At 39.3% G+C, this 25,661-nt stretch overlaps 1 protein-coding gene across 12 annotated transcripts in view; it reads left to right on the forward strand.

The window, feature by feature from the left end:
• The window catches only part of nej (CREB binding protein nejire), a 149,410-nt gene that overhangs the window by 58,053 nt on the left and 65,696 nt on the right, over positions 1-25,661 (forward strand). For all 12 annotated transcript variants that reach the window (XM_083134257.1, XM_083134259.1, XM_083134258.1 and 9 more), the window contains 7 exons: positions 2,635-3,096; positions 4,912-5,107; positions 6,774-7,147; positions 8,572-8,738; positions 13,771-13,888; positions 20,328-20,382; positions 24,694-24,867. In XM_083134257.1, coding sequence (XP_082990383.1) covers positions 2,635-3,096; positions 4,912-5,107; positions 6,774-7,147; positions 8,572-8,738; positions 13,771-13,888; positions 20,328-20,382; positions 24,694-24,867 — 1,546 coding nt within the window. The remainder of the gene's footprint in view (positions 1-2,634; positions 3,097-4,911; positions 5,108-6,773; positions 7,148-8,571; positions 8,739-13,770; positions 13,889-20,327; positions 20,383-24,693; positions 24,868-25,661) is intronic.

Raw genomic sequence — 25,661 nt, forward strand, 5'->3', positions numbered from 1 at the left:
TCTAGGCCTGTTATAGTCCTATTACAAATAGGCACTCTTCACGAGCAAACTAGTGTGTGGGGATATTATTAGTACTGGGCTCGAATCCCGTATAAAGTATGGATATTTCCGTGCTGTAGCAAAGTATGACGTGCTTTATGACACCATATATCAATTTTTGCAATCTGAAATCCTGGGGTCAAATATCAGGTGAAGTGCATGCTTTTTTTTTTATTGCCCATCCATTTCATCAAATCAACATAGCTAATTTCCCCTCTAGGTTCTGGCACCAGTGTAACGTGGAGCCTAACTGTGGGGAGGAAAAGGGGGGGGGGGCATGAACATTAGGTTCCAAAAGGTTTTTTAAAATTCTTCTACCATTGTACATTTTAATGAACATGCAAATTTATGGGGGGGTGTCCTCCCTTTAGCCTTGCCCTGTCAAGTTACGCCTATGGGGTCCGGCAGCTCCAGCACTTTTTTTTTGAGTCTATGACTTTTTTTTTTTATATTTCTTCTGAAAGTTGTTCGGAAGGAATTAATTTTCTTCACCACAAATTCCCTCATTGCACTCTGTTCCAATACATTTCTATGCATTTCAACTTCTATAACAAGGTATGCATAAACGTCAATAAAGAAAATCCCTCCAAAATCTGTGACTTATTTTCAACCACCCTCAACGAAACACCAGAAAAGTAGCGAAGCAAGCTTTGCCCATGTGCGAAATGGCCAGACTGGTGCAAAACTTTCAAATATTTGGAATGCCAAAATCTTGGGAAAAACTGAAATAATCTTGGAACTTGATCCCACCAGCAACCCCCCCATCCACTTTCACAGCTGGTTGGGACAGCAATAATCTGTTCTCATGCCTGACGTGAGGGTCAAGGACCTTAGGGGGAGAAAAGGAAACATGTATGCTTACAAATGGATGGCCCACTTTAATGGCAGCAAGGTGTGCATGCAGGTCTGCCAGCTCAGCAACAGCAGCAATTGTCAAGATTGAAAGAAAAATGTTAAGAAAATGGTCGATTAAAGATGAAGAATCGCCAAGTTTTGAGAAATTGTTTTCATTGTAAAGTGGTGTCGGTGATTTCTTACCCAATTTTGTTACCATATATTGTCATTTTATATTTGCTTCTTTCTCATTCCTGTGAAGGCAGTGATTACAACAGCTGGCAAGGATCAACATTTTCGATCCTACCACAATTGCAAAAACTTGTTGTTAAGGCTCGACTGATCGAAATTATCTGTGTGATGGCCTGAAACTTTGGAGAAAATAAACATGACTCCTTTCATGTATGGAAGATATATTTCAATTAGACCTAGACCTTTCTCTCTCAAGTTTTGAGTACATGCAGAGCCCACAAACTACTTCACAAAGTATAAATATTTTGAAAATTACGCACTGTGATTGAATTTTCTTACCTTTTAAAATTGTTTTGAGCTATTTTACTATTTTGACTGATATGGAAATTTTGAAAATTTTAAGAATCAAATTCTGGCAGATTGCTATAGTACAATGGTAATCTAACATCATGAAGTAGTTTGGAATATTTATAAATTTTAAGTGTAAGATTTGGTAATCAATATTAGTGTTGATTCAGTGGTGTTGCCTCAGGTCCATTATAGTACGAGGCGAATTTAAAAAATAAGGGCCGATGATTATATCAAAGAAGAAAAGAAGTGTATCGACACTGTATTAGTGGTTACAAGCATGTACATATCTACTTCATGTCTCAACAGTCCCCATAATTTTCCAAGGGATTTTATTTCCATGATACAAGCTTTTTTTATATCCTCTGCGTAGAAGTTTCCCACCTGGGAATTCACACAGTGCAACACTGCCATTTTAAACACCTCCATTTCTTCAAATCTTTTGATGCAAGCCACTTTTTGAGGTGCAGGAAGACGTGATAGTCAGTAGGTGCGAGGTCCGGATTACACGAGGAGTGATCAAAAAGTTCCCATCCGAACCTGTCAGTCGTCTGGAGACTGAGGGCCAACAGTTTGTGGTCTAGCGTTGTCATGGAAAGAACAGTTCCAGAGCTCAGCATTCCACTCCATCTTGTTTTATATGGCAAGCCTGAGTTCTGATACCGGTTCAGAGAATGCCTGCGATGTGCTTGTTAACTCAGGCTCCATGAAAACCACCAAACACACCTTGTTGGTCCCAGAACACAGTTGCCATGACTTTTCTTGCAGAACGAGTTTGTTTGAACTTATTCGCCTTTGGTGGGTGTGAATTATAAAACCATTGCCTTAGTTTTTCCTTTTATTCATTACACTAGGATCATACACTTCACACAATTCTCGGTGAATTTTGGCAGGGTCATGACCTTTGACGTTAAGAAATCGAAGCACGGACAGTTCTTCTCAACTGGGGAGGATTGTGTAATCGCGCAGCCATTTTAACATGCTCTAACACACAGAATAACCGATAGTTGATTAGCTAAAATATGATTGCTGGCTTGCCAATGGACTAGTTGATGTTACTGCGCAGGCACGTTAAGATCACTGTTGCCAGTCACTTTCACGTATATTTACATCTTGCAGCTTTTCGTTATAGTAGTACAAATATGTGCTTCTTGGTAACTGTCATTTGATTTCACGAATTCTGTGTGCATTCACTGACAATGTTTCCATCTTTCTTTCCAGGCCCCAGGAATAACAGGGATGAATCAGATGGGTCAGTCTGTAGGTGCTGGTAGCCCTTACAGTTACAATTCGCCTGGAGGCACCACACAAGCCCCAGGTACTACAGTAAGCATAGCTACTGCCCAGAGGGGCGTAGCTCCGAACATTACAATGCCTACTAGGTTTCCTGCGCCTAGTGAAGGAAACCTCCCCCAACAGGGCCAGCCCTCTGCTCCTCCCCCTGCCCAGCAACAGCCACAGTCACAATTGTCGGGGGCTCCCAGCAGCACTCAACAAGGAGCTCAAGCGAGCACTCAACCTGGTGTACAAGTTCCTGGAAGCGGAGCTCCAACTCAAAGTCAGGGTGCAGCTCCGACGGCTGATCCCGAGAAGAGAAAGTTAATTCAGCAACAGTTGGTACTACTGCTGCATGCCCACAAGTGCCAGAGGAGGGAGAGTCAAGCTAATGGCGAAGTGTGGCAGGTTGGTACCGAACAAAATAACATAAATGTAGATTTTGTGAACTTGTAGTAGAGGTAATGCATGTTTTTGAAGTATATCGACCAGCTTTTTGTTTAAGGTGCTAATGGATCTTTTGCCTGTGTCAGTAAGAACTTTTTTTTAAACAAGACTTACCAATTCTGAAAAATTATATCTGTTTAGAATTCAAATTTGTGGACTACGTTGATCCTACCTATATACTGCATACTTGAGGTTAACAAACAGCCCAACCATCAGAAAAAAACGGAGAAACATTTTGTGTGTTCAGTCTCCTCTTCAAAAAAATATGAAAAAAGGAGAGTCAAATCTCTGGGGAACCGAATTAGAATTGTTCATAATTAGTACTTTTGTAAAATGTACAAATGTACTCTGTGTATGTGTATGCAACGGATATGTGACTCTGGTGAAAGGTATTCAGTGTGGTTGAAGTGGTAGAAACACACAGTAACTGACAAAAGTGGATTGATTCTACGTTCACTGGAAAATGGGTCATTATTCATCCTCATTGTTGTGATAACCTACCTATGAACAAAAAATGGAGAGATGGTCCTCAAGTTGTTTCTAGGGTTCGTCTTTGTAGTAATGCCTGGTTTGTATTTAAATAATGATGTTAATAAGCATCCTGCCAGGGTTGTGATTATACACGTAATTAGAATCAATATTGTGTGATCGTGGGAAAATGCTATTTGTTCTATTATGGGGAGGCTCTGTCTTGCAGTCCAAGTTAGTTTCAGATTGCAATTTTTAAGGAAGAGTGAAGTCATAATTTTCTCAGCCTAAATTCAATGTGTGTGAGTGTGAGAGAGAGAGAGAGGACAAGCTAGAGAGAGCGAGAGAGCCACGGTTTTAAAGTATATATTTGTTTGGCTGTAAGATTCATTAAATGTTTTCATTGACTGGAAAAACAATAATACCATTGGCAGATGATGAACTTTTCCTCATATTGATTATAATTTCCAAGATGTTACTCATTATGTTGGTTGTTAGTTTTAGACATATCAGAGGATGTGTGTCAGTGGGAGATTAACCCTTTCTGGACAAGCCTTTAAATGCAGTTTTTTTCCCAGCAGAAAGGGGTTTATTGCTAGTGTTCAGAAAATCATAGAAAATAGTTTAAATGTCGCATTATTTAACTTTCTTAAAAATATATAATACATCCTCTTTCAACATACATTTAATATGTTACATTTTATCACGTACGTAATGTAGGTAATAAAGAAATAATTAATGAAAAATAACCAAGTAACTTCTTGCAATTGAAATTGTCACTAAATGTGAAATGCAAAGCAGAATTATCGTGAAACATTTTCACAATTTGCATGTAAATTATATAGTGCTATTCTCAAGAGCTTAAGAAAGAGCTACGTAATTAATCATGAGTACAAGTAAAATTCAGCAATCCAGCCGTTTGAATCTGAAGGAGGTGGTTATGACAAACATGCACAAGATACCTGGTTCAATTATAGCCTGTCGTTCTAGAAAGGGTTAAGGACCTTTTCATAGTAGGGGATAAGGTTTCTTTTATGCTGTTAACAGCCCACTGACATGTACATTGGATATTTGTTAGTTTTAGACATCTTTAATTTTGGATGTTAAGAAAGGGCTGAGGTTCAAGGTGTGTGTGACCCTGAGAATTTTGACATGATCTTCACACAGCTCTACCTACAAATTGATTTTGACTTGGCTGTTCTAGAGCATTCAAATGAACTCATTCTGTTGATAGAGTTTAATTATTTGTGTATTCTTTACATGCATGTGCGTTCATTTGAATTCATGATGTGTTTACTTTCCTTCCAGTGTAATTTACCCCACTGCAAGACAATGAAAAACGTTCTTAACCATATGACCACTTGCCAGGCCGGGAAGTCGTGCTCAGTTCCCCACTGTTCTTCTTCAAGGCAGATCATCTCCCATTGGAAGCACTGTACAAGGGGCGACTGTCCTGTGTGCTTACCCTTGAAAGGGGCAGACAAGAACAAGAATAATCCTAATGGTAAGGATCTTTTCCTTTTTTCTTTGTTGTGCTAGAAACTGAAAAGTGTGTGTACGTGCAAAGTTTCCTTGAACTTTGGTTGAACTTAAGAGAGTAATTTTTCACCAGTATTTGTGTCCAATGGTAATGTGTCAGAAATTGCCAGTTCAGATAACCTAGACATAATGCAAAATGCATACATTTCATTATGCAACAACGTTGTGGGGAGAGATGGATTTTGGTGTTACATGAATATCTCGTGTGAAATTATGAATAGTTTGAAGCAAATTTATATTTGCAATGGAAATTTTGTATTAAGATTATTAATTTACTCTATATAAGCAGCACATTGATTTATTTTATAGCAGATAATGTTTCACCAACTTCTAGTTTTTATCATATTAAAGTTTATAAATATTCTGAACCTCTTCGAATTGTTACAGTTTTCAAACTCTCATTACTAGAATTGCAGTTGGTTCAAAGTGGTATTAGCTTGACCCTACTGTAAGCCTAATTTTTTTTTCACAAGTGTGATATGCCAGTTCCATAAATACTTCTGAAATTTCAGCACATTGATTCATCAATCTGTTTGCCAATAAGAACCATTGTGAAGTTGCAGAATTGGGAATTCTGTAGTGAATTACATAAACATTAGCCTGATGCCGATCTATCGGTATCGGAAAGTATCACTTGGATTGTATTTATCAATACTGCCTGATACTTTTCTAGCATTCAGAATTTTCAATTTGTTTTGCACGAATTCTGTATGAGAAACCTTATTTTGTGGTTTCATAATGGGTATTTTAATATTCTGTTGTAATTCTTGAATATTTTGAACCAAAATAGTAAATTGATGGTTATAATTTGAAATTGGATTTTAGGTACTAACAATATTCAAAATGGTCAGGCAAAAATGCACTAAAAATCTAGAAAATATACATTTGAGTAGGTACTAAAATCTTGCTACTAAATGAAATACATCTTTAAAAATGCTCCAAGAGGAAATTTACGCTAGCATGAGACTTTTTTTGTGCAGTTCACTGACGTTTCACACACTTTGCGAAACAGGAATGTTCCATCAGTCGAAAATGCATCACTAAATTGTTTCATGAAATTACTCAGTTTGGCTATAATGGATTTTTATGATATGGATTGAAAGTAAACCACATTCAGAAAATACAGTGGATCACCGATTTTACATTCCCAGATTTGGCATTTTCCCACATTATTCATTCAATCTTGATGGTTCCAACATAGCAAAATGTTGTAAAATTTTCAATTTTATATTTTCCTGAATTTTAAGTTTTTTCACTTGGTCCCCTGAAAAACGTAAAATCGAGGTTGCACTGTATTGGCAACTGTACATTTAATTTTTTTAATGCAAATGCAGAGTTAAGTTTGAAAATCTGGTAAATTCACATTTATAGGTATTATACACGAGAATGGACACGATAAGCTTTCATGCATGAATTGTAATTTTTATGATGTCTGTGATGACAAAATATAGGCATTTTTGCCTAACATCCAGCCTCACCAATATTAATAAATATTGCGAACAATTTTTAATTGTTACAATTTTCAAACTATAGTGCTGGGGCCTGGTAAGATTGTCTGCATCAGTAGAACAGTATTTTACATTTGTTTTATGGTGTGGTTCTCACGTTAGATATCCTTTTTTTCTTTTCAGCTATGTCAGCCCAGCCTACAAATAGTCAACCAAATCCCCCACCAACCCCATCAGACTTAAGGAGAGCATACGATGCTTTGGGAATTCAGTGCCCGTCTGGCACTTTACTAACTAATGTCACAAGAGCACGCCTGCCTGGACCAAGCCCCTCTTCGGGGGTAGTGAGTGGAACACCAAGTGCACCGACCATGGCAGGTGCTGCTGGCGTGAGGGCTGTCGCTCCCACGGTGCAGTCGCAAGGTGCCGCTCCAAACGTTAACATGCCACACGTTGCCGACCAGCCGCAGCCTTCCCCGGCATCGATCCAAGTGTCCAACATACAGAATAACTTGTTTGGAAGTGTGCCGGATAGCCAGCAGAACCAGCCAGGCAATGTAAGTAATTGTTTACAAGGCACAGTGTTTCAATGTGTTGAATAAAGATGACCCTTGTTTTTCATTGTTTTGGGGTGGAAACTGTTCAGTCAGTATTTTTATGTTTTCGTGACTTAGTGTGGTTAGGTCTCAAAGAATGACCTTAAATTTATTAAAAAATGACCTAAAAATTGCAAAAAAAAAAGACCTAAAAATATTTTTTGCTCACGAAATGAAAGCTTGATTTTTCACAAATTACAAAATGTTAGTTGAATAATTTGATAGAACCCGATCTTTGGTGGTTTTAAACTACTATAGCAAAGGGAGGGAAGCAAGTAAGTGCTATTGTAGTTTTCTTTATTTTTAATCCAATGTTACATAAAATACACCTCAAGGTTTTTCTTGATGCAGTTGTGATTTTCATGCATCAGTTTATAATTTTCTTTCATGTTGTGAATAATTTCACGTCAAAACCAAAGATTAAAGCAATAGTAGTGGCCAACAAGGGCACCTCAATGTAGGCTTCATACAAAGTATTTTAAGTGTGCTGTAGGAAAAATAAATTTATCACAATTGATTATTTAATCCATTGCCAAACATTTCAGTTAAAAATAGTATTGTGCTTTTGCATTGACCGTATTTTCGATTAATGATGAACTTGATAAAAGAACATGTCAGGAAATTTAAATATTTAAGTTACCCTAGCAAATGCATTAAAAATTTACTAAAGAACAGAGGAGAAAAATAAACCCCAAAATTGTATAAAAAATGCAACAAAACCGACAAATTATACTGAAAAATGACCTAATGACTGAAGGGAAACTGACTATTAGGTTTAGCATTGTTTTCAAGCTATTCACACGTCTTTCTGTAGTACCGTATTTTCCAGCTGTGAGATTAGGCAAGTTGTCAGTATTTGCAATTACAATGCCAAGAAGAATGGTGAAATGTGATACCATGTCTGCAATTTCAACATACCAAAGTAAAGTGTGATAATGTCACACATGGCTGACTCTCCCATCTTAGCATGATGGACATATCTTAATTTTCCCTTTCAACCAAGAAATTACACAAATTTAAATCAACTAGGGAACTTGGTATATTGGGACCAAGAGCAAAAACACATTCCCAGAACGGTCTCTCTTGTGCATTGTACTTGCATATGTATAGGTGGGGCAAAGTGGAGCAGGCTTCCCCTTGATCTGAGGTGATGTGTGAAGGCTTCTGACCTAAAGTTCTTTTATTTGTGGTCGCTCTTATATATTTTCAAATCTGGAAATTAGCTTTGTAGCTGGTCAGTTTGAAGATTCATCTGTAGAAAGAAAGTGAGGTGTAGGGGCTTGCTGTACATTATTTCCTAATGCTCTAAAACTGAGACTGTGATAGTTGTGAAGTAAATAAAATGCACCAAAGTGTTTATTTATAATCTAATATTAATTTTGCAGCAAATAGCAGGTGCTAATGCATCCACTGCAGACAACAGGATCCCTGCCAGTTTACAGCTATCTGCAGGTTTGCAACCTGGGCAAGTGACTGCAACGCCTGTGCAAGGAACTAAAGAGTGGCACCAATCTGTCACACCAGATCTCCGAAACCATCTTGTTCACAAACTGTGAGTATCTTTTTCTTTTTTTAATCTTCCATATACTTTTATATGATATTAATGATTGGCTGCTAGCCTAAGCATGTTACGTGGCAGACTTCTGATCTTACTACTGAAATCCCTGGGTTCAAATACTGGATGTCTGTGAGTGTCCCTTCATCAATTTCATTTAATTGTTGTCATTCACCCTTATCTTCACAATTAGCCTAAGTGGCAGAAAGCTTGTAAAATAATGAATTACAAATTCATGGCTGGCTAACTTTCATCGTTAGTGAACCTTCTTTCTTGAACCAATTGTATTGATCTACCGCCAGATACTTTCATACCTTTGTAAATATTTGAAAGCAGTAATCTCTTGGTAAAATAAAAATTAATATTATTAAAGTAAAAACTCAACAATTGCTTATTGTAAAATTATAATAATTCAAAAATATATGCAAACTTGTATTACTTGATCTAAGGTCTGCCCTAGATTTTTGTGGTGCATTTGCTGATAATCTAGAGAATGTTTCATTGAAACCTAGACACACTTGTTTCAAGCTGTATAATTCCACAAGAGAAAATGCAGCTAAGTAAATATCAATAGACAAGAACATGGCATTTGAAGTTTGTTCCTAAATACCAATTTTGAAAAGTATGGTTCTTGAAAGTTCATTTTTGAAGCTTAATTTATTTTCAAAATTTTCTTGCTCTTTGAAAACTTTTTGCACTGTAATTTTCACTGATAATGGATACCATTCATTAATGTGTAAATTTGATTCGGATGAAGATATTTTATGAAAATCATTGAATACGAGGTGGTATCAAAAAGTTTTGCCTGTTGAGGTATAATTTGTTTAATAATGGAAAGATTGAAACAATGAACATACGTATAGTTTGCCTGTAGTGTCCTCTACTCAGAGTTATCCTTCCACACAGTTGCCATCATGTTCGATGCATTTGTGCCAGCATTTTATCCAGCCCTCAAAAACAGTTTGGAAAAATTCCACAGAATTTCCCACTGTTCAGTGCTGTTTTGACTTCCTGTAGGTCATAGAATCTCATGCCACAAAGCACAGACTTTGCTCAGACTGTATGGTATCCCAAACTCTCAAATCATTGCATGTGCTGACCCATAGGACATGTGCACTGCATCAGAAATTTCCTGGATGGTGATGCGTCTCCTCTCGAATGAGCTCATCATCCCTGTGGCGGTTGTCGTCGGTCAATGATGTTAATGGCCTGCCACTCCTTGTCATGTCCACAGTTTTGCTTTCTCCCACTTTGAACTTAAGTCTGAGCTAAGTCTTTGCTTAGAGATTTGATGACCTACAAGGCTTAAAACAGCTTTGAAACTGTGAGCCAGTTAGTGTTCTGTGGAATTTTTCCAAACTGGTTTTGAAGGCTGGATAAAATGCTGGCACAAATGGATCGAACGTGATGGCAACTGTGTGGAAGGGTAACTCTGAGTAGAGGACACTACAGGCAAACTATACAGGGTGCTCGGAAATTCCCCTTACAAACTCCTACGGCTAGTAGAGGGAACTCAGTAGACAATATTTGGCGTTTCCTTGCTACAACCATGACAATGTGTCGGATGTGCCTGTGTTGGTATGCAACCGGGTAGGCAGTGCGTGACATCAGAAGATCACCTGATGGCACGTGACGTGTACCCTGCCTGGAGCCCCATTCACGTGCCTGCGTTTCCGCTGAACATGGTTGAGTGCACGTTTGCAGAATACATGGACATGATCCTTGTGTATGGTGCAGCGGAAGGGAATGAAAGAGCAGCAGCTGTATCAAGAGCGTTATCCACAATGTGGGACTCCATCGCATACCCTTTTTGCCACCATTATGCAACGGCTCCGAGAACGAGGTACCTTCACCACCCAAATTGGGATACGCTGTATTGCACCATGTTGAGCAGGACCCGTCAACAAGTATGCGAACAATTGCATGTGCAATGGGTGTTTCTCGCAGCATCGTGTGGGAGGTTCTGCATGAACAACAACTACATCCTTATCACCACCAAAGGGTACAGTCTTTGAGACCAGCCAATTTTGTACCACGTCTTAACTTCTGCACCACTGCATCAAGGAGCCCCAGTTTCCACGTCGAGTTCTGGGTCACAGATGAATGTAAATTCACTAGGGAGTGTGTTCTCAATTCTCAAAACAGCCATGTCTGGGCAGACGAAAATCCTCATGCGACGCATCTCCGGGGATTCCAGCACAGATTTGCTATCAATGTGTGGGCAGGTATTCTGGACGGTCGTGATCGGTCCGTATCTTCTTCCAGCCAGGCTAACGGGTGCCGCATACTTGACCTTCCTACATGAAGTATTGGTCCTGTTCTTGGATGTGCCATTGAACGTCAGTCAGGAACTATGGTTTCAGCACGATTGTGCACCCTCTCACTTTACACGTAACGTTCAAACATATCTTAACCAAAGATTCGGGCAAAGGTGGATAGGCAGAGGTGGTCCAACTGCGTAGCTCCTACAATCGTCAGATTTAATGCCATTGGACTATTTCTTGTGGGGTCGTATGAAGAGTATGGTGTACGAGACACTGTAGAGAGAGAGGACGTACTGCTGGCACGAGTTGATGGTCTCTGCACAAGAGATTGAGGGGACACCAGGTGTGACTGAGCGAGTGTACCAGAACATCATTCGTCGGTACAATATATGAAACGACGTTGGTGGTCTTCACATTGAGCAACTATTGTAGTTGAACGCATACACATCCAGTGCAGAAGACAGAAACAAATTGTTGTGTTCCACTGTCGACACGGGTATTATTTTTATCAATGAATAGCACGTTTCTTTTTTGTTCCTTTGGCATTGTTACAAAATTGAATGGTTTGTATTATGGACTGAGTCACATGTCATTCACTTATGTGCCTTACGTAACACCTCATTTGACATGGTTGTAATAAATGATTACACTTTAGGTCATCAGGTGCTGATGTCATGTACTGCCTACCTGGTTGCATACCAACACAAGCACATTGTAATGGTTGTAGCACAGAAACGTCATTGGTTCCTATTCCAAATATTGTCTACTCAGTCCCCTCTACTAGCCCTAGGAGTTTGTAAGGAGAATTTCCGAGCACCCTGTATTTGTTCATTGTTTCAATCTTTCCATTATTAAACAAATTATACCTCAACAGGCAAGACGTTTTGATACACCCTTGTATATATATATATATATATGGATACAAGCAAGGAGTGCCAAAGGGCTAAATAAAAATCAAAGAAGGAGAAAGGAAACTCTCACCAGACAGTGGAAAAATTATAATTTTCGCAGTCTAATGCTGCGTCTTCGGTGTAAGAAAAAAAGACTGAACCGGAAGTTGGAGATCTGGTAGAGTTGCCAGGTCTCGATAATAGAAGTAGTGCGTAGAACGGAAAAACACTGTTCCGTCACCAGGCTCGTCGAAACTGTGAGTGGGAGGCCAGGGTAGGGTGGGAGGAATGGGTTACAGGGGTGGGTGGGTGGGGAAGTTACTGGGTGGCCTTGTTCAGGCCAGGGGGAATGGTTGCACTTACGGCTGATATATAAGTCCTCTCAAATCTTTTGCGAACTGAGGTGTTGGCTGGTTGGAGTAAGAGATGGATGATCGCTACCCGGAAGCAGTCGTTGAAAGGGATATTGTGATGGTTGGTATGGACGGCGACAGTGAAGTCCAGGTTATGGGTGGAGGCAGGGTGGTTATTGATGCGGAGGTTGAGGGCGGTTGATATTTCCCCCAGGTAAAAATCACCACAGATGTTGCAGGTGAGGATGTAGATAAAGTTTGAGGTGTGGCAGGTCCCTTTGGGGTGCATATATATATATACACTATCTGGCCATTCGTCACCGGACACCTGGAACGAGTACTTTAATCCGGTTTCAGGCGTCCGTCAGTATCGTGTGGGGCCACCTTTCGCAGCAAGTACAGCCACAACCCTCTGAGGAAGACTGTCCACCAAATTGCGATAGGTTTCGACGGGAATCCTGCTCCATTCCTCTTGCAAAGCGGCGAACAACTCTTTAGTGTTTTTTGGTGGGTGTGGCCTGGCTCTCAACCGGCGCTCCAACTCGTCCCAAAGATGCTCATTCAGGTTGAGATCAGGACTTTGGGCGGGCCAATCAAGTTTTTGCACACCCATATCCTCGAACCACGTGTTGATCACACCTGCCGTATGACATGGGGCATTGTCGTGCTGAAACGGATAAGGACCACTACCGAATTGTGCCCACAATGTCGGTAGCGCAGAATTGTCCAGGATCGTTAGGTATGCATCTGCATTCATGTTTCCACGCACTAACACAAGGGGACCAAGACCATACCAGGAGAAGCATGACCACACCATGATGCTTCCACATGCCTTTGGTGGGGTGTCCGGTGACGAATGGCCAGATAGTGTATATATGCAATATTTTTTGGTGAGATTAATTATTATACTCACGTATCCCTGAAATTGTTTTATTTTTAGTTGCCGTTGCCATTGCCAGCATCCTCTCAGGAACTTGTACTGTTGCTTGATAAGTTTGGTTTCAATCAACAGTACAACAACTCTCTTAGAGGATGGTGGCAGTTGTCACTGAAATTAATAGAACATCGTAAGAACCAGTTTCGCAGATAGGTGACTACTTCTTTTCAGTCTATCAATTTGCTACTGTATCTTTCATTCCCTGAAAAATGAATTGTGTGGCATTTTATACTTAACATTCTGACAGTTATGTACATTTTATGATAAGTGTGTGTGTACCAGCTCTGCGAACCAGGAGCTAAGTGCAACAAGTTGAAATTTGACAAAGAAATTTAAAAAATCCTTTTTCAGTATCTTTTTTGAAATGAATATTAAGTCAGTATTTAACATTGTATCATATTTTATGTACCATCTGCCTTACAATTCAAGTTGCTGATTAACATTGTTTGCATAAATAGAGCAGAGGCTGGAAGAATTATATTTGAGGCCATTGAAAGACTTTTTAAAATTGAAGTGCAGCTGTTGATTTGTATTATAGAGTTGACTTGGAGATAACTTTTTTAATGTGACTGTTCTTCCTTTCAGTGTGCAAGCGATCTTCCCAACACCTGACCCACAAGCAATGTTGGACAAGCGGATGCACAATCTAGTAGCTTATGCACGTAAAGTGGAAGGAGACATGTACGAAATGGCTAATTCAAGGGTAGGGTACCTTCAGACTATTCTGAAATCACTAATCTATATAGGAGCTCCAGCTCAGAGCTGTTACCTTTGGTGTGAGTGGTCCCAGGTGTGATCCTCATTTGGAGTTTTAGAATTTTGGTGCTGTCTCAGTATTGTAAAGAAAATTGGGAAGCTACTGGAAAACATGGTCTCAAAAGTTTGGGTAGTTCTTGTTATGCTGATCATGGTTGTTCACCCAGTGAAAAGTTGCTTGGCACGTCTAAGCCCCTCAATAACTCCACTGAGTTATTCTGGTGTCTAGTCTCACAGATGAAACTCTTGTGTTCAATTGTCTTGCTGTGAATTTTTCATCATTGACGTCATCTCAAGTTCAATTGATCATTTCGTTGATGGAATCGGTGATGAATTCATCATGGTCCACCACTTTAATTGCACTCAGGCTGAATTGTAGGAATCGTGGGTAATTGTAGTGTGCTATTATGGCACCTGACTTAAAAATTCTCTGGGTTGTGTCATTTTATGACTTTTGCACACAGGGGATATGCATGCTCTATTGTTTTGTTTTGTCTTCCATCTTCATTGTTGAAATGAGCTTTTAAAAAGTATAGAGAAGTGCCCTTTAATAACTAAATACAACAACACACGATGGTTTGTGTGTGCAATCTATTGTGAATCTTCTGTTTTGATCCATTTCTTGTTACGGAACTTAATAACTTGATTAGGAAACAGGAAAGCAATGTAAATATTGCTTCCGAAGGGTGATAATTGCCTCTGCAAGGCTATGCTTTTGCTTGCTTTTACATGGCCTGCACCCTGAGTCACGTAGCAGGGAACACTTGCTATGGCATTTTTGATTTAAAATACAGTAGAACCTTGATATTAAGTTTTTCAGGAGACCATAGTAAGGAAAATTGGGATAATTGTAAACCATCTGGCTCTTCAGGGATCATGAGGATTGAATATATAATGTGGGAAAATATAGAATTTGGTGTTCCACTGTATGGGATAATAATTTCATCATAAAATCAATTTCTTCCTACAGTGTTGTTAAAATAACAATGTATCCATAATTTCCAGGATATTTTGACTAAGTGTTTCACAGTATTTTTGTAGACTGCAATATGCTGAAAAAGTATTGGCTGGTATTAGTGATAAAATTCAAACTGTTCCTTTGCGATACCATGGTATCTGTGACAATAGAAAACTTCTTACGTCACATGCTAGCAGCATTAACACCATACAAAACAAATAAACAGCATTGATAATGCTGCTTCTTCCTCTTAGTCTCTCGACCAACCCAGATGTTGACTCCGGGATGGAGTCCAAAGCTTGGACACACCTTTAAAGCAGGGACCTGTAACATAACCCAACTTGTAACACTGTCAAGTTACGAACGGAACTATCGATATGCGTTACAATGGCATTGGCGTTCCACACAGTACCGGACAGATTGGACCTACCTACAACCTGGGTAAATTAGGCGTACCGTTACTCAACGACCCATTCGCTTCAGGTACTGAGTGGAACGGGTCTCGGATGGAACGGGTACGATCGTACCCGTACATACTGTACCTGAACGGTGGCTACCGGGTACGAAATGGAACCACAAGTTGGTAACCGGTACTGAAGCACAATGACCAGCGCTTGTTATTAAAATACCGGTACGTGGATAGAAATGGATGAAGCGGGTAACATTTGTAACAGGAACTTACAGTACGTATCATAACAGTTTACTGTCAATCAACATTCCACAGCAGCAAATGGAATACCGATAAATATACACTTCTTTGTTTAAAACTAATTATAATAACTTTAGAAAAAAGTAATTCATGATCTTTCTGGATTTTATTTATCCGAAAAATATGTATAAATGCTATCTAGTTTATCTTTCATTAATTTGTTAATAATGGTATCAGCTATGCAAAAATTTTGAAGACCGTCACTCTGGCAAACTATTAACAATAGAAACAATTAGTTTCAACAAGCTCATGTATATTATACTAATTACAACGACCTGCGCAGAAGGTCGATATTCGTCATTCAGGCAACCTGTTACTAGGAGACATGTGCAGTAGGCCCCATTACTTTTAAAATAGGTAGAGAAGTGATATTGAGTTTGAAGGTAGATTATGCTAATTAGAGCACGGCAAATCAACATGATTGTGGAAAACCGGAAGTTGGTGGACGCCATATTGAAAAATGTTATTTTCTAAGACAGAAGTGAAATTCGGCTTGAAGGTAGCTTATGGGAATTAGAGCATGGCAAATCAACATGATTGTGGAAAACCGGAAGTTGATGGACGCCATATTCAAAAATGTTACTTCTTAAGTTAGAGGAGTGAAACTCGGTTCAACGATAGCTTATACTAATTAAAGCATGGCAAATAAACATGATTGTGCAAAACCGGAAGTTGATGGACGCCATATTGAAAAATGTTACTTCTTAAGATAGAGAAGTGAAATTCGGCTTGAAGGTAGCTTATGGGAATTAGAGCATGGCAAATCAACGTGATTCCGGAAAACCGGAAGTTGATGGACACCATATTGAAAAACGTTACTTCTTAAGATAGAGAAGTGAAATTCGGCTTGAAGGTAGCTTATGGGAATTAGAGCATGGCAAATCAACGTGATTCCGGAAAACTGGAAGTTGGTGGATGCCATATTGAAAAATGTTACTTCTTAAGATAGAGAAATGAAATTCGGCTTGAAGGTAGCTTATGGGAATTAGAGCATGGCAAATCGTGATTCCGGAAAACCGGAAGTCGATGGACGCCATATTGAAAAATGTTACTTCTTAAGATAGAGAAGTGAGATTCGGCTTGAAGGTAGCTTATGGGAATTAGAGCATGGCAAATCAACGTGATTCCGGAAAACCGGAAGTTGGTGGACGCCATATTGAAAAATGTTACTTCTTAAGATAGAGAAGTGAAATTCGGCTTGAAGGTAGCTTATGGGAATTAGAGCATGGCAAATCAACGTGATTCCGGAAAACCGGAATTTGATGGTCGCCATATTGAAAAATGTTACTTCTTAACTTAGAGAAGTGAAATTCGGCTTGAAGGTAGCTTATTGGGAATTAGAGCATGGCAAATCAACATGATTGTGGAAAACCGGAAGTTGGTGGACGCCATATTGAAAAATGTTACTTCTTAAGATAGAGAAGTGAAATTCGGCTTGAAGGTAGCTTATGGGAATTAGAGCATGGCAAATCAACGTGATTCCGGAAAACCGGAATTTGATGGTCGCCATATTGAAAAATGTTACTTCTTAACTTAGAGAAGTGAAATTCGGCTTGAAGGTAGCTTATTGGGAATTAGAGCATGGCAAATCAACATGATTGTGGAAAACCGGAAGTTGATGGACGCCATATTGAAAAATGTTACTTCTTAAGATAGAGAAGTGAAATTTGGCTTGAAGGTAGCTTATGGGAATTAGAGCATGGCAAATCAACGTGATTCCGGAAAACCGGAAGTTGATGGACGCCATATTGAAAAATGTTACTTCTTAAGTGAAATAGAGAAGTGAAATTCGGTTTTATGATATTATGGATATTACTGCATTGAAAATCAACATGATTAGGGAAAACCGGACGTTAACGGAAAAATTTACTTTAATATTCCTCTTTCCTTTATTGATTGCTTATGTTAATTAGAACATGGTCAATTTATATGATGTTATAAAACCGAAAGTCGATGGACGGCATAATGAAAAATGCAATTTATTAAGATGAAGAAGTGTAATTCGGTTAGATTATTGCGCTTACTAATTCGAACATGGACAATGCATATGCTGTCTGTAAAACTGGAAGTTGATAGACGCCATGTTGAAAAAGAAATACATTTGAATGTCGATTTAGTTTTTATTTATTAAAAATTAAATATGAATTCCATCAAACTCAGGTTTTCCTGAATCATGTTCATTTGTCATGCTCTAATTCCCATAAGCTACCATCAAACCAAATTTCACTCCTCTGTCTTAAGAAGTAACGTTTTTCAATATGGCGTCCACCAAATTCCAGTTTTCCAGAATCATGTTTATTTGCCATGCACTAATTACCATAAGTTACCATTAAACCGAATTTCACTCGTATATCTTAAGGAATAGCATTTTTCAATATGGCGTCCATCAACTTCCGGTTTTCCACAATCATGTTGATTTAACATGCACTAATTAGCAAGATCTACCACCAAATCGAATTTCACTCCTCTATCTTAAGAAGTAACGTTTTTCAATATGGCGTCCATGAACTTCCGGTTTTCCACAATCATGTCAATTTGCCATGCTCTAATTCACTTAAGCTACCGTCAAACCGAATTTCACTTCTATATCTTAAGAAGTAACATTTTTCAATATGGCGTCCATGAACTTCCGGTTTTCAACAATCATGTCAATTTGCCATGCTCTAATTCACATAAACTACCGTCAAACCGAATTTCACGTCTCTTTCTTTAGAAGTAACATTTTTCAATATGGCGTCCATCAACTTCCGGTTTTCCACAATCATGTTGATTTAACATGCACTAATTAGCAAGATCTACCACCAAACTGAATTTCACTTCTCTATCGTAAGAAGTAACATTTTTCAATATGGCATCCATGAACTTCCGGTTTTCCACAATCATGTTGATTTGCCATACACGAATTAGCATATGCTACCACCAAATCGAATTTCTCTTCTCTATCTTAAGAAGTAACGTTTTTCAATATGGCGTCCATCAACTTCCGGTTTTCCACAATCATGTTGATTTAACATGCACTAATTAGCAAGATCTACCACCAAACCGAATTTCACTTCTCTATCATAAGAAGTAACATTTTTCAATATGGCGTCCACCAACTTCCGGTTTTCCACAATCATGTTGATTTGCCATACACGAATTACATATGCTACCGTCAAACCGAATTTCACGTTTCTTTCTTAAGAAGTAACATATTTCAATATGGCGTCCATCAACTTCCGGTTTTCCGCAATCATGTTGATTTAACATGCACTAATTAGCAAGATCTACCACCAAATCGAATTTCACTCCTCTATCTTAAGAAGTAACGTTTTTCAATATGGCGTCCATGAACTTCCGGTTTTCCACAATCATGTCAATTTGCCATGCTCTAATTCACATAAGCTACCGTCAAACCGAATTTCACTTCTATATCTTAAGAAGTAACATTTTTCAATATGGCGTCCATCAACTTCCAGTTTTCAACAATCATGTTGATTTAACATGCAATAATTAGCAAGATCTACCACCAAACCGAATTTCACTTCTCTATCTTAAGAAGTGACATTTTTCAGTATGGCGTCTAATTTCCAGTTTTACCAAAATAATTTTGATTGGCAATGCCAGGTCAACCCGAATTTCAGATCTGTAACGTAGATGGTAACATTTCTCAATATGGCGTACATTAACTTTCCCTTTTTTCCACATGTATTATTAGTTGGTAATATTCTAATTACATAAACTATCATCATGTCGAACTTTCAATATCTTGCTTGAAAATATTTTTTTTAAATATGTTCACCTTGCACCCAATATTACGTGTATTGGTTATATAAAAGTAACATTATTAATAACAAATCTCACGATTCCATATTTATTTATATATATACAATTTATATTTTATTGCCTACAACCTCAATTAATATTAGTTCTTATCGACTTTTCAAGAATTCAACAATGAAAGTTTTAAAATGAAGAGTTAACGTGACATATATTTTCTGATCCATTCAATACCCATTTGATTTGCTGAAAATAGGTTTTGTTACAATTGGAACCGATCCTAAAGTTCAGATATACCCATCATGAATTTGTACCGGTATGATTCTAAGGAGAGGTACGTACCGTAACGGAACTGGCATTCAGATAAGGAACAAGTTCTATGCTTTCTGGTGCGGGTATTTTAACGTTCCACTCTGTGTACCCAAAGCTGTCGTCCCCGAAGCAGTCTCGGGTACGAACGGAACGGTATAGCAGAAGCGTTACTGTTCGCCTTACCAAGAGGTTCTGGTATTTTCCTTGGAACGGTCCACAGCACTTGGGCCGGTACGTGGTACCCAGTACGGAAATAACGTGGAACGGTGACAAATACCAATGAATTTCATTACGTTACAGGTCCCTGCTTTAAAGTGTCTTTTATTCTGCTGTTTTTGTTTGAGGACCAAACTTTTAACTTGTCTTGACTACATAAGATAACCCTGATCCTCCAGGTTGGGGGGTTTGAGTGTAAGCTTTGACAACCTTACATCATAAAGATGCTTTTTTGAGAAACTGACGGTATGGGCTCACCCCTAAATATATGTGCATCTGGCCAGCAAGGGACAATTCAGAAGGATTACAAATAACTAGAATTGAATTTTAATATTAGCACACTTATGGTTTGGGTATTCAGGAAGAATTTTAATACTCTTTGATTTTATTGTGGCACAGTTGTAACTAACCTGTTCTAATTTTTCTTTGCAGTCTGAGTATTACCATTTGTTGGCTGAGAAGATCTATAAAATTCAGAAGGAATTAGGTAAGTACATCATTTTATTTTCTGAACAAACTTTGGTTTAAGGCTACAAGACTTTGTATTAATGCCTGTTGATATGATATTTGGGCGTTGTTTTTATCTGAAATTGCTGCTCTCTTATGGTTCCACTGACCAGGGAGATCCTGGGAAAGTCATGGAATTTTTAACGTAAACCCCAAAACCTAGCAAAAGTTGGTAAAGTGTTTTCTGCTACTTGCTAGGATTGGGAATGAAAATTGTTTTTCTTGAACTAGTTATTTTCATTCGTTTATTTCAATTAATGTTCAATAAATTTAAATTTCTTCAATTTAAGCTGCAGTTTAACACTTAAAATTTGGTTATTAGTAGAGCCACATTTCGGTATAAAAGCAGTCAATTTCGCATTCAAAAGCAGTATATACACTGGTGTCCAAAATTAAGGTGACAAAGGGAAAAAGTGGGAAAAGTCGCAAATACGTGCATGAAAATGGACAACACTTTCGGGAAATATGCAACACGTCGCAACACTTCTATCGAAACACTCCATGGAAGGATAGTGCGTGACGTCATTGCACAATTGTGGAAAGGGAACAGCTGCGCCGCAGGTAAGCAATTTGCAGACGGCAGAAACCTCGTCGGTAGACAGCTGTAGGTGGGCGAACGACCATGATGCCTCATCACCAACGTCTGACGATGCAATGCGATGGCGAGCAATCGGTCGAATGGAAGCAGGGCAGTCACAGGCCGACGTGGCAGGGTGGTTGAATGTGTCACGCCAAGTAGTCTCCAGAATGTGGAACCAGTTCCAGAGGACAGGAACCATAACAAGACGACCAGGGCAAGGGAGGCCACGACGGACAACACCAGCCGATGACCGTTATTTGACAATTACGGCCCGTCGCTATAGAAACAGGACTGCAACTCAGCTATCCCAGGACCTGTATGCTGCGACTGGAGCCTCAATGTCGCGTCAAACTGTGTACAGACGACTCAATGCGGCAGGACTCTTTGCAAGACGACCAGTGGTGTGCATCCCCCTCACCCCCTATCACCGACGCGAGCGATATAGATCCACCAAGCTTTCTGAAACCTCGGAAAATATGCGAACTAACCGGCCTCCCCCACCCCCTTCTTTCACCCCCGGTGTTTGCTCTGGCGCTGGTCGGGCAAGGACCTTCCCACTTCCGCTGATACAGTGTTGCTAATTTTACTCTCTTCAAGAATTCGAGGAGTGTTGTTGATGTGCGTAGACGTGTTTTTGAGTAAGTGTAAAATGTCGAAAGTTGTGCAAAGCGGTGAACGAAATTTGCTACTACGAATCATCGAGAAATATGAAGATGAGAAAAGAGACGGGTGGAATTATCCTTGCGATCAACCCCTAAAGAGAGCAGTAGCCTATATCTAACGGGACGGTCGGAGTCATTGCTTAAAAAAACTGAAAAGAGAGAAAAAAGATTTACAAGCCCCTGACCAGAAATTGTCAACTCCTGGTAAACGGAGACGTGCTCGACAGAATAACATTGTCATTGACGACATGGAAAAGTGTATACTGCGAAGGAAGATCCATGAAATGTACGTAGTGAAAAGAGAAGTTCCTACAATATTGAAACTTTTAGCTATTGCAAAGGAAGAAATGAATTATCGGAAAGGGGGGGGGGGGGGGGCGAGAAACATTACGGAAAATTATGAAACAAATAGGCTTTAAATTTAAAAAATGTAGAAACTCTCGCTTAGCTCTGGTTGAACGAAGCAACATTGTGGTTTGGAGAGCAAGATATCTTCGTGCGATCAACAGATTCCGCAACAAAGGGAGGCCTGTTGTTTACATTGATGAAACTTGGATTTATCCTAATTACAAAGTAAAAAAATGTTGGCAGAGTGAAGATGTGTCAAGTGTCTTCACAAACGACAGTCCGGGGCAGAGACTTATCATAAGTCACGCCGGGGGTTCCATGGGGTTTGTTCGAAACGCACTTAATATATTTCAGGCCAAAACAACTTCTAGCGATTACCATAACGAAATGAATTCCGAGAACTTGGAGAAGTGGTTGGAACAGAAACTTATTCCGAATCTCCCACCTAGATCTGTCATTGTTATGGATAATGCCTCCTACCACTCAATTCAAACCAATAAAGCCCCGAACACAAAAAGTAAGAAACTAGAGATTCAAGAATGGCTATTAAAAAATAACATCACTTTCGATATCGAACAAACAAAGCCTGCAGTAAAAAAAAAAAATCTTCCTGATCCGGTATATCGAGCTGATACAATTTTGAAAACCCACGGCCACCACGTCCTTCGACTGCCACCATATCACTGCGACTTGAACCCGATCGAGTACATATGGAGCACCATAAAGCGAAATGTAAGTTTAAATTTGAGAGAAATAAGTGCTCTTACCGAAAGTGCAATTGACAGTGTCACAGTGCAGGAATGGGAATGTATGTGCCAACATGCCATCCGTTTGGAAAAAGAATATCAGAGGAATGATGGAATTCTCGAAGATGAAGTTCAAACGTTGATTATAAACCTGCAATCGGGTTCCGAAAGTAGCGATGTAAATAGCGACAGTGACAGCGAAAGTTCGAATTCGGACCTCTCCAGCATAGACACCTTATAATCTGTCTCCAGGCCAACCGGAGGCAAAAACCCAAAAGTAAGTTGCTTTTTTTTTAAAAAAAATATATAGTTTACATAACTTAGAATATTAATCTTATGTGTTTAAATTGTTGATATCCTTCTGCGAGACGGCTGGCGTTTTTAACTTTAGTGTCCCCCTCCCTCCTCTCTCTTATGCTATGTTATTTATTTGAATTACCACATCTACAAACGAAACTTAACATTCGGCCTGCATATTTGTTTACTTGCAAACCTTTCACGGCACACGCCCACTTCTAGATTTGGCAACACAGGGGGGAAAACACGTGTTTCTGCCATCCCTTCCCTTGCCCAGAGTTCCCGAGCTCCCCTCCTAAACATTCGACACTAGCGCCACTTGTTTCTGGCCAGGGTTTCAAATAAGTTGGTGGATCTATACATGTGGTGTCGCGAACACGGACAATGAACCCAAGAACAGTGGTCATCTGTACTCTTCACAGATGAATCGCACTTTAGTCTCCACAGTGACTCGCGGCGAATGTGTGTATGGCGAGAGCCTGGGATGCATTTTCATCGATCTCGCATCCACGAGGTTGACCAATACAGCGGTGGTGGCATCATGGTCTGGGGAGGGATAATGAGTTGTGAATGTACGCCCCTGTATGTGCTAAACCGCTGCACGCTCACTGCCCAGAGGTACAGGGATGACATTCTGGAACCAATAGTGCGACTTTTCCGAGGGGCTGTTGGCCAAGAATTCTTGTTCATGGACGATAATGCCCGTCCACATCATGCTCAACTTGTGGATGAGTTCCTGGAAGGTGAGGATATTCGACGGATTCCATGGCCCGCACGTTCACCCGACCTAAATCCGATCGAACATGTGTGGGATGCATTGGGGAGGCGGCTTGCAGCACGTCCTATCCCTCCACAAACCCTCAACGAGCTTCGATGTGGTCTCTTGGAAGAATGGGATGCCTTGCCCCAGGAACTTATTGACACCCTCATGAACAGCATGGGAAACCGTTATGTGGCATGTATTGCTGTTCGTGGTGACCATATTCCTTATTAAGGGGCAGTGCCTGGTCACCAGCATGCCCAGGATGGACTTAAACCGTTGTATTCCTTTGTATGAGTTTTGTACCCAATCCAGTATTACAAGTTTTTTCCTTACATGCTCTTTCTTTTCTGTTCATTTGGTACATCCCCTCTCTTCTTTGTTGTTTTCTGTCTCCTCTATCACCCACAATCCCGTTCTGTACATCATTTTGTTGTTCTCTTGCATTTCCCATTTGTCACCTTAATTTTGGACACGAGTGTATAATAAAATTTTGTTGTTATAGTGGCGAAAAGTCTGAACAAAAGCAGTATATCAAATGACATTTTGGTTTTAAAATTGTGAATATAATCCTAAATTTGATTTACATACTGCACTTATTACACAAAACAAACATATCCATTCCAATAGCACATTAATGTAGTTACCAGTGCATGAAGTTGATTCCTGTATAAAGGGAACCATTTTTGCTTCTCAAATATGTACAGCAGAATTAATAAATTTTCCGTGAATTGCATAGCTTGCAAGATAATTCAAACTTCAGAATATGAATCACCCTTCATTTCACACACACACACACACACTCGCACACACATATTATATATTCATTTTCATTTGTCATTTTTCGCTTAGTAAAATTTCTGTCTTAGTAATGCTTCCAATTGTCAACCTTTTCCAGAGGAGAAGCGGCAGAAACGGAAAGAATTGCAACAGCAGCAGGTTCAACAACAGCAACAGCAACAGCAGCCTCCTCAAATCAGACCAGGTCCAGGTTCTGCTGGAGTTACGGTCCCCATCAGGCCCGGAATTCAAGCATCACCTGTGCCCGCTGGGCTACGTAGTCAGTCACCAGGTCAGTAGAAGTTAAAATTGGTATTCATGGACAAATAGTACTAAAACTATTAATGCAAAATGTTACATGTAACTTTATTTTATCACTGTTCTCATCCATCTTTCTCAGAAGTTATGAATTTATTTAACTCGTGAGAAAAATGCATGTGAAGTATTTTGAAAGGTTAAGCTGAAAAAAATGAAAAACTTCATTATAATTAATTTATTCCGGTAGTATTAATTACACTTTGACTACACAAAGTATCTGTGCAAAAATTATCTACGAAGTGTGGGAGAATGTAATCGTCAGTATTTAATTAGTGCTTGTTCTCAAATGGCTTCGAGACGTACAACAGGAACTAGAACTTTTTAAAAATATTTAATTGTAGTCATCCTCCACTTTTTCCAGTTAGTTTTCCCTTCATTGTTATATTAAATGCCTTTTGTTCATCTTAATATGCAACTCGCATGGGACATACTGTGCCAAAAATATCTTGTTTCAATATAGATTTAGTTTTCCCATATGCAGAATGTTTTATGTAGAAATTTTTGCTTATTAATGGGGTTTTGTGAAATACAAACCAAATGCAGGGCTGGTTCTGTCAAATAAATATATATGAAACTGGAATTAACGTTCTTTTTGATCTGAATGCTCGGTGAAAAGAGCTTATAATCTGATGGTAACATTTCTTGCTTTATCAAATGAACAGCCTCTTTGATGGCATAGTGGTAAGAGTCGTTGCCTTGTAATCAAGGGTTCCTGGGTTCGATACCTGGTGGAGGCACATAGTGGCTCGGATCACACTTTAAACTCTA

This window comes from Lepisma saccharinum, chromosome 13 (assembly GCF_977018435.1).
Source record: "Lepisma saccharinum chromosome 13, izLepSacc3.1, whole genome shotgun sequence".
Classification (NCBI taxonomy): Eukaryota; Metazoa; Arthropoda; class Insecta; order Zygentoma; family Lepismatidae; genus Lepisma; species Lepisma saccharinum.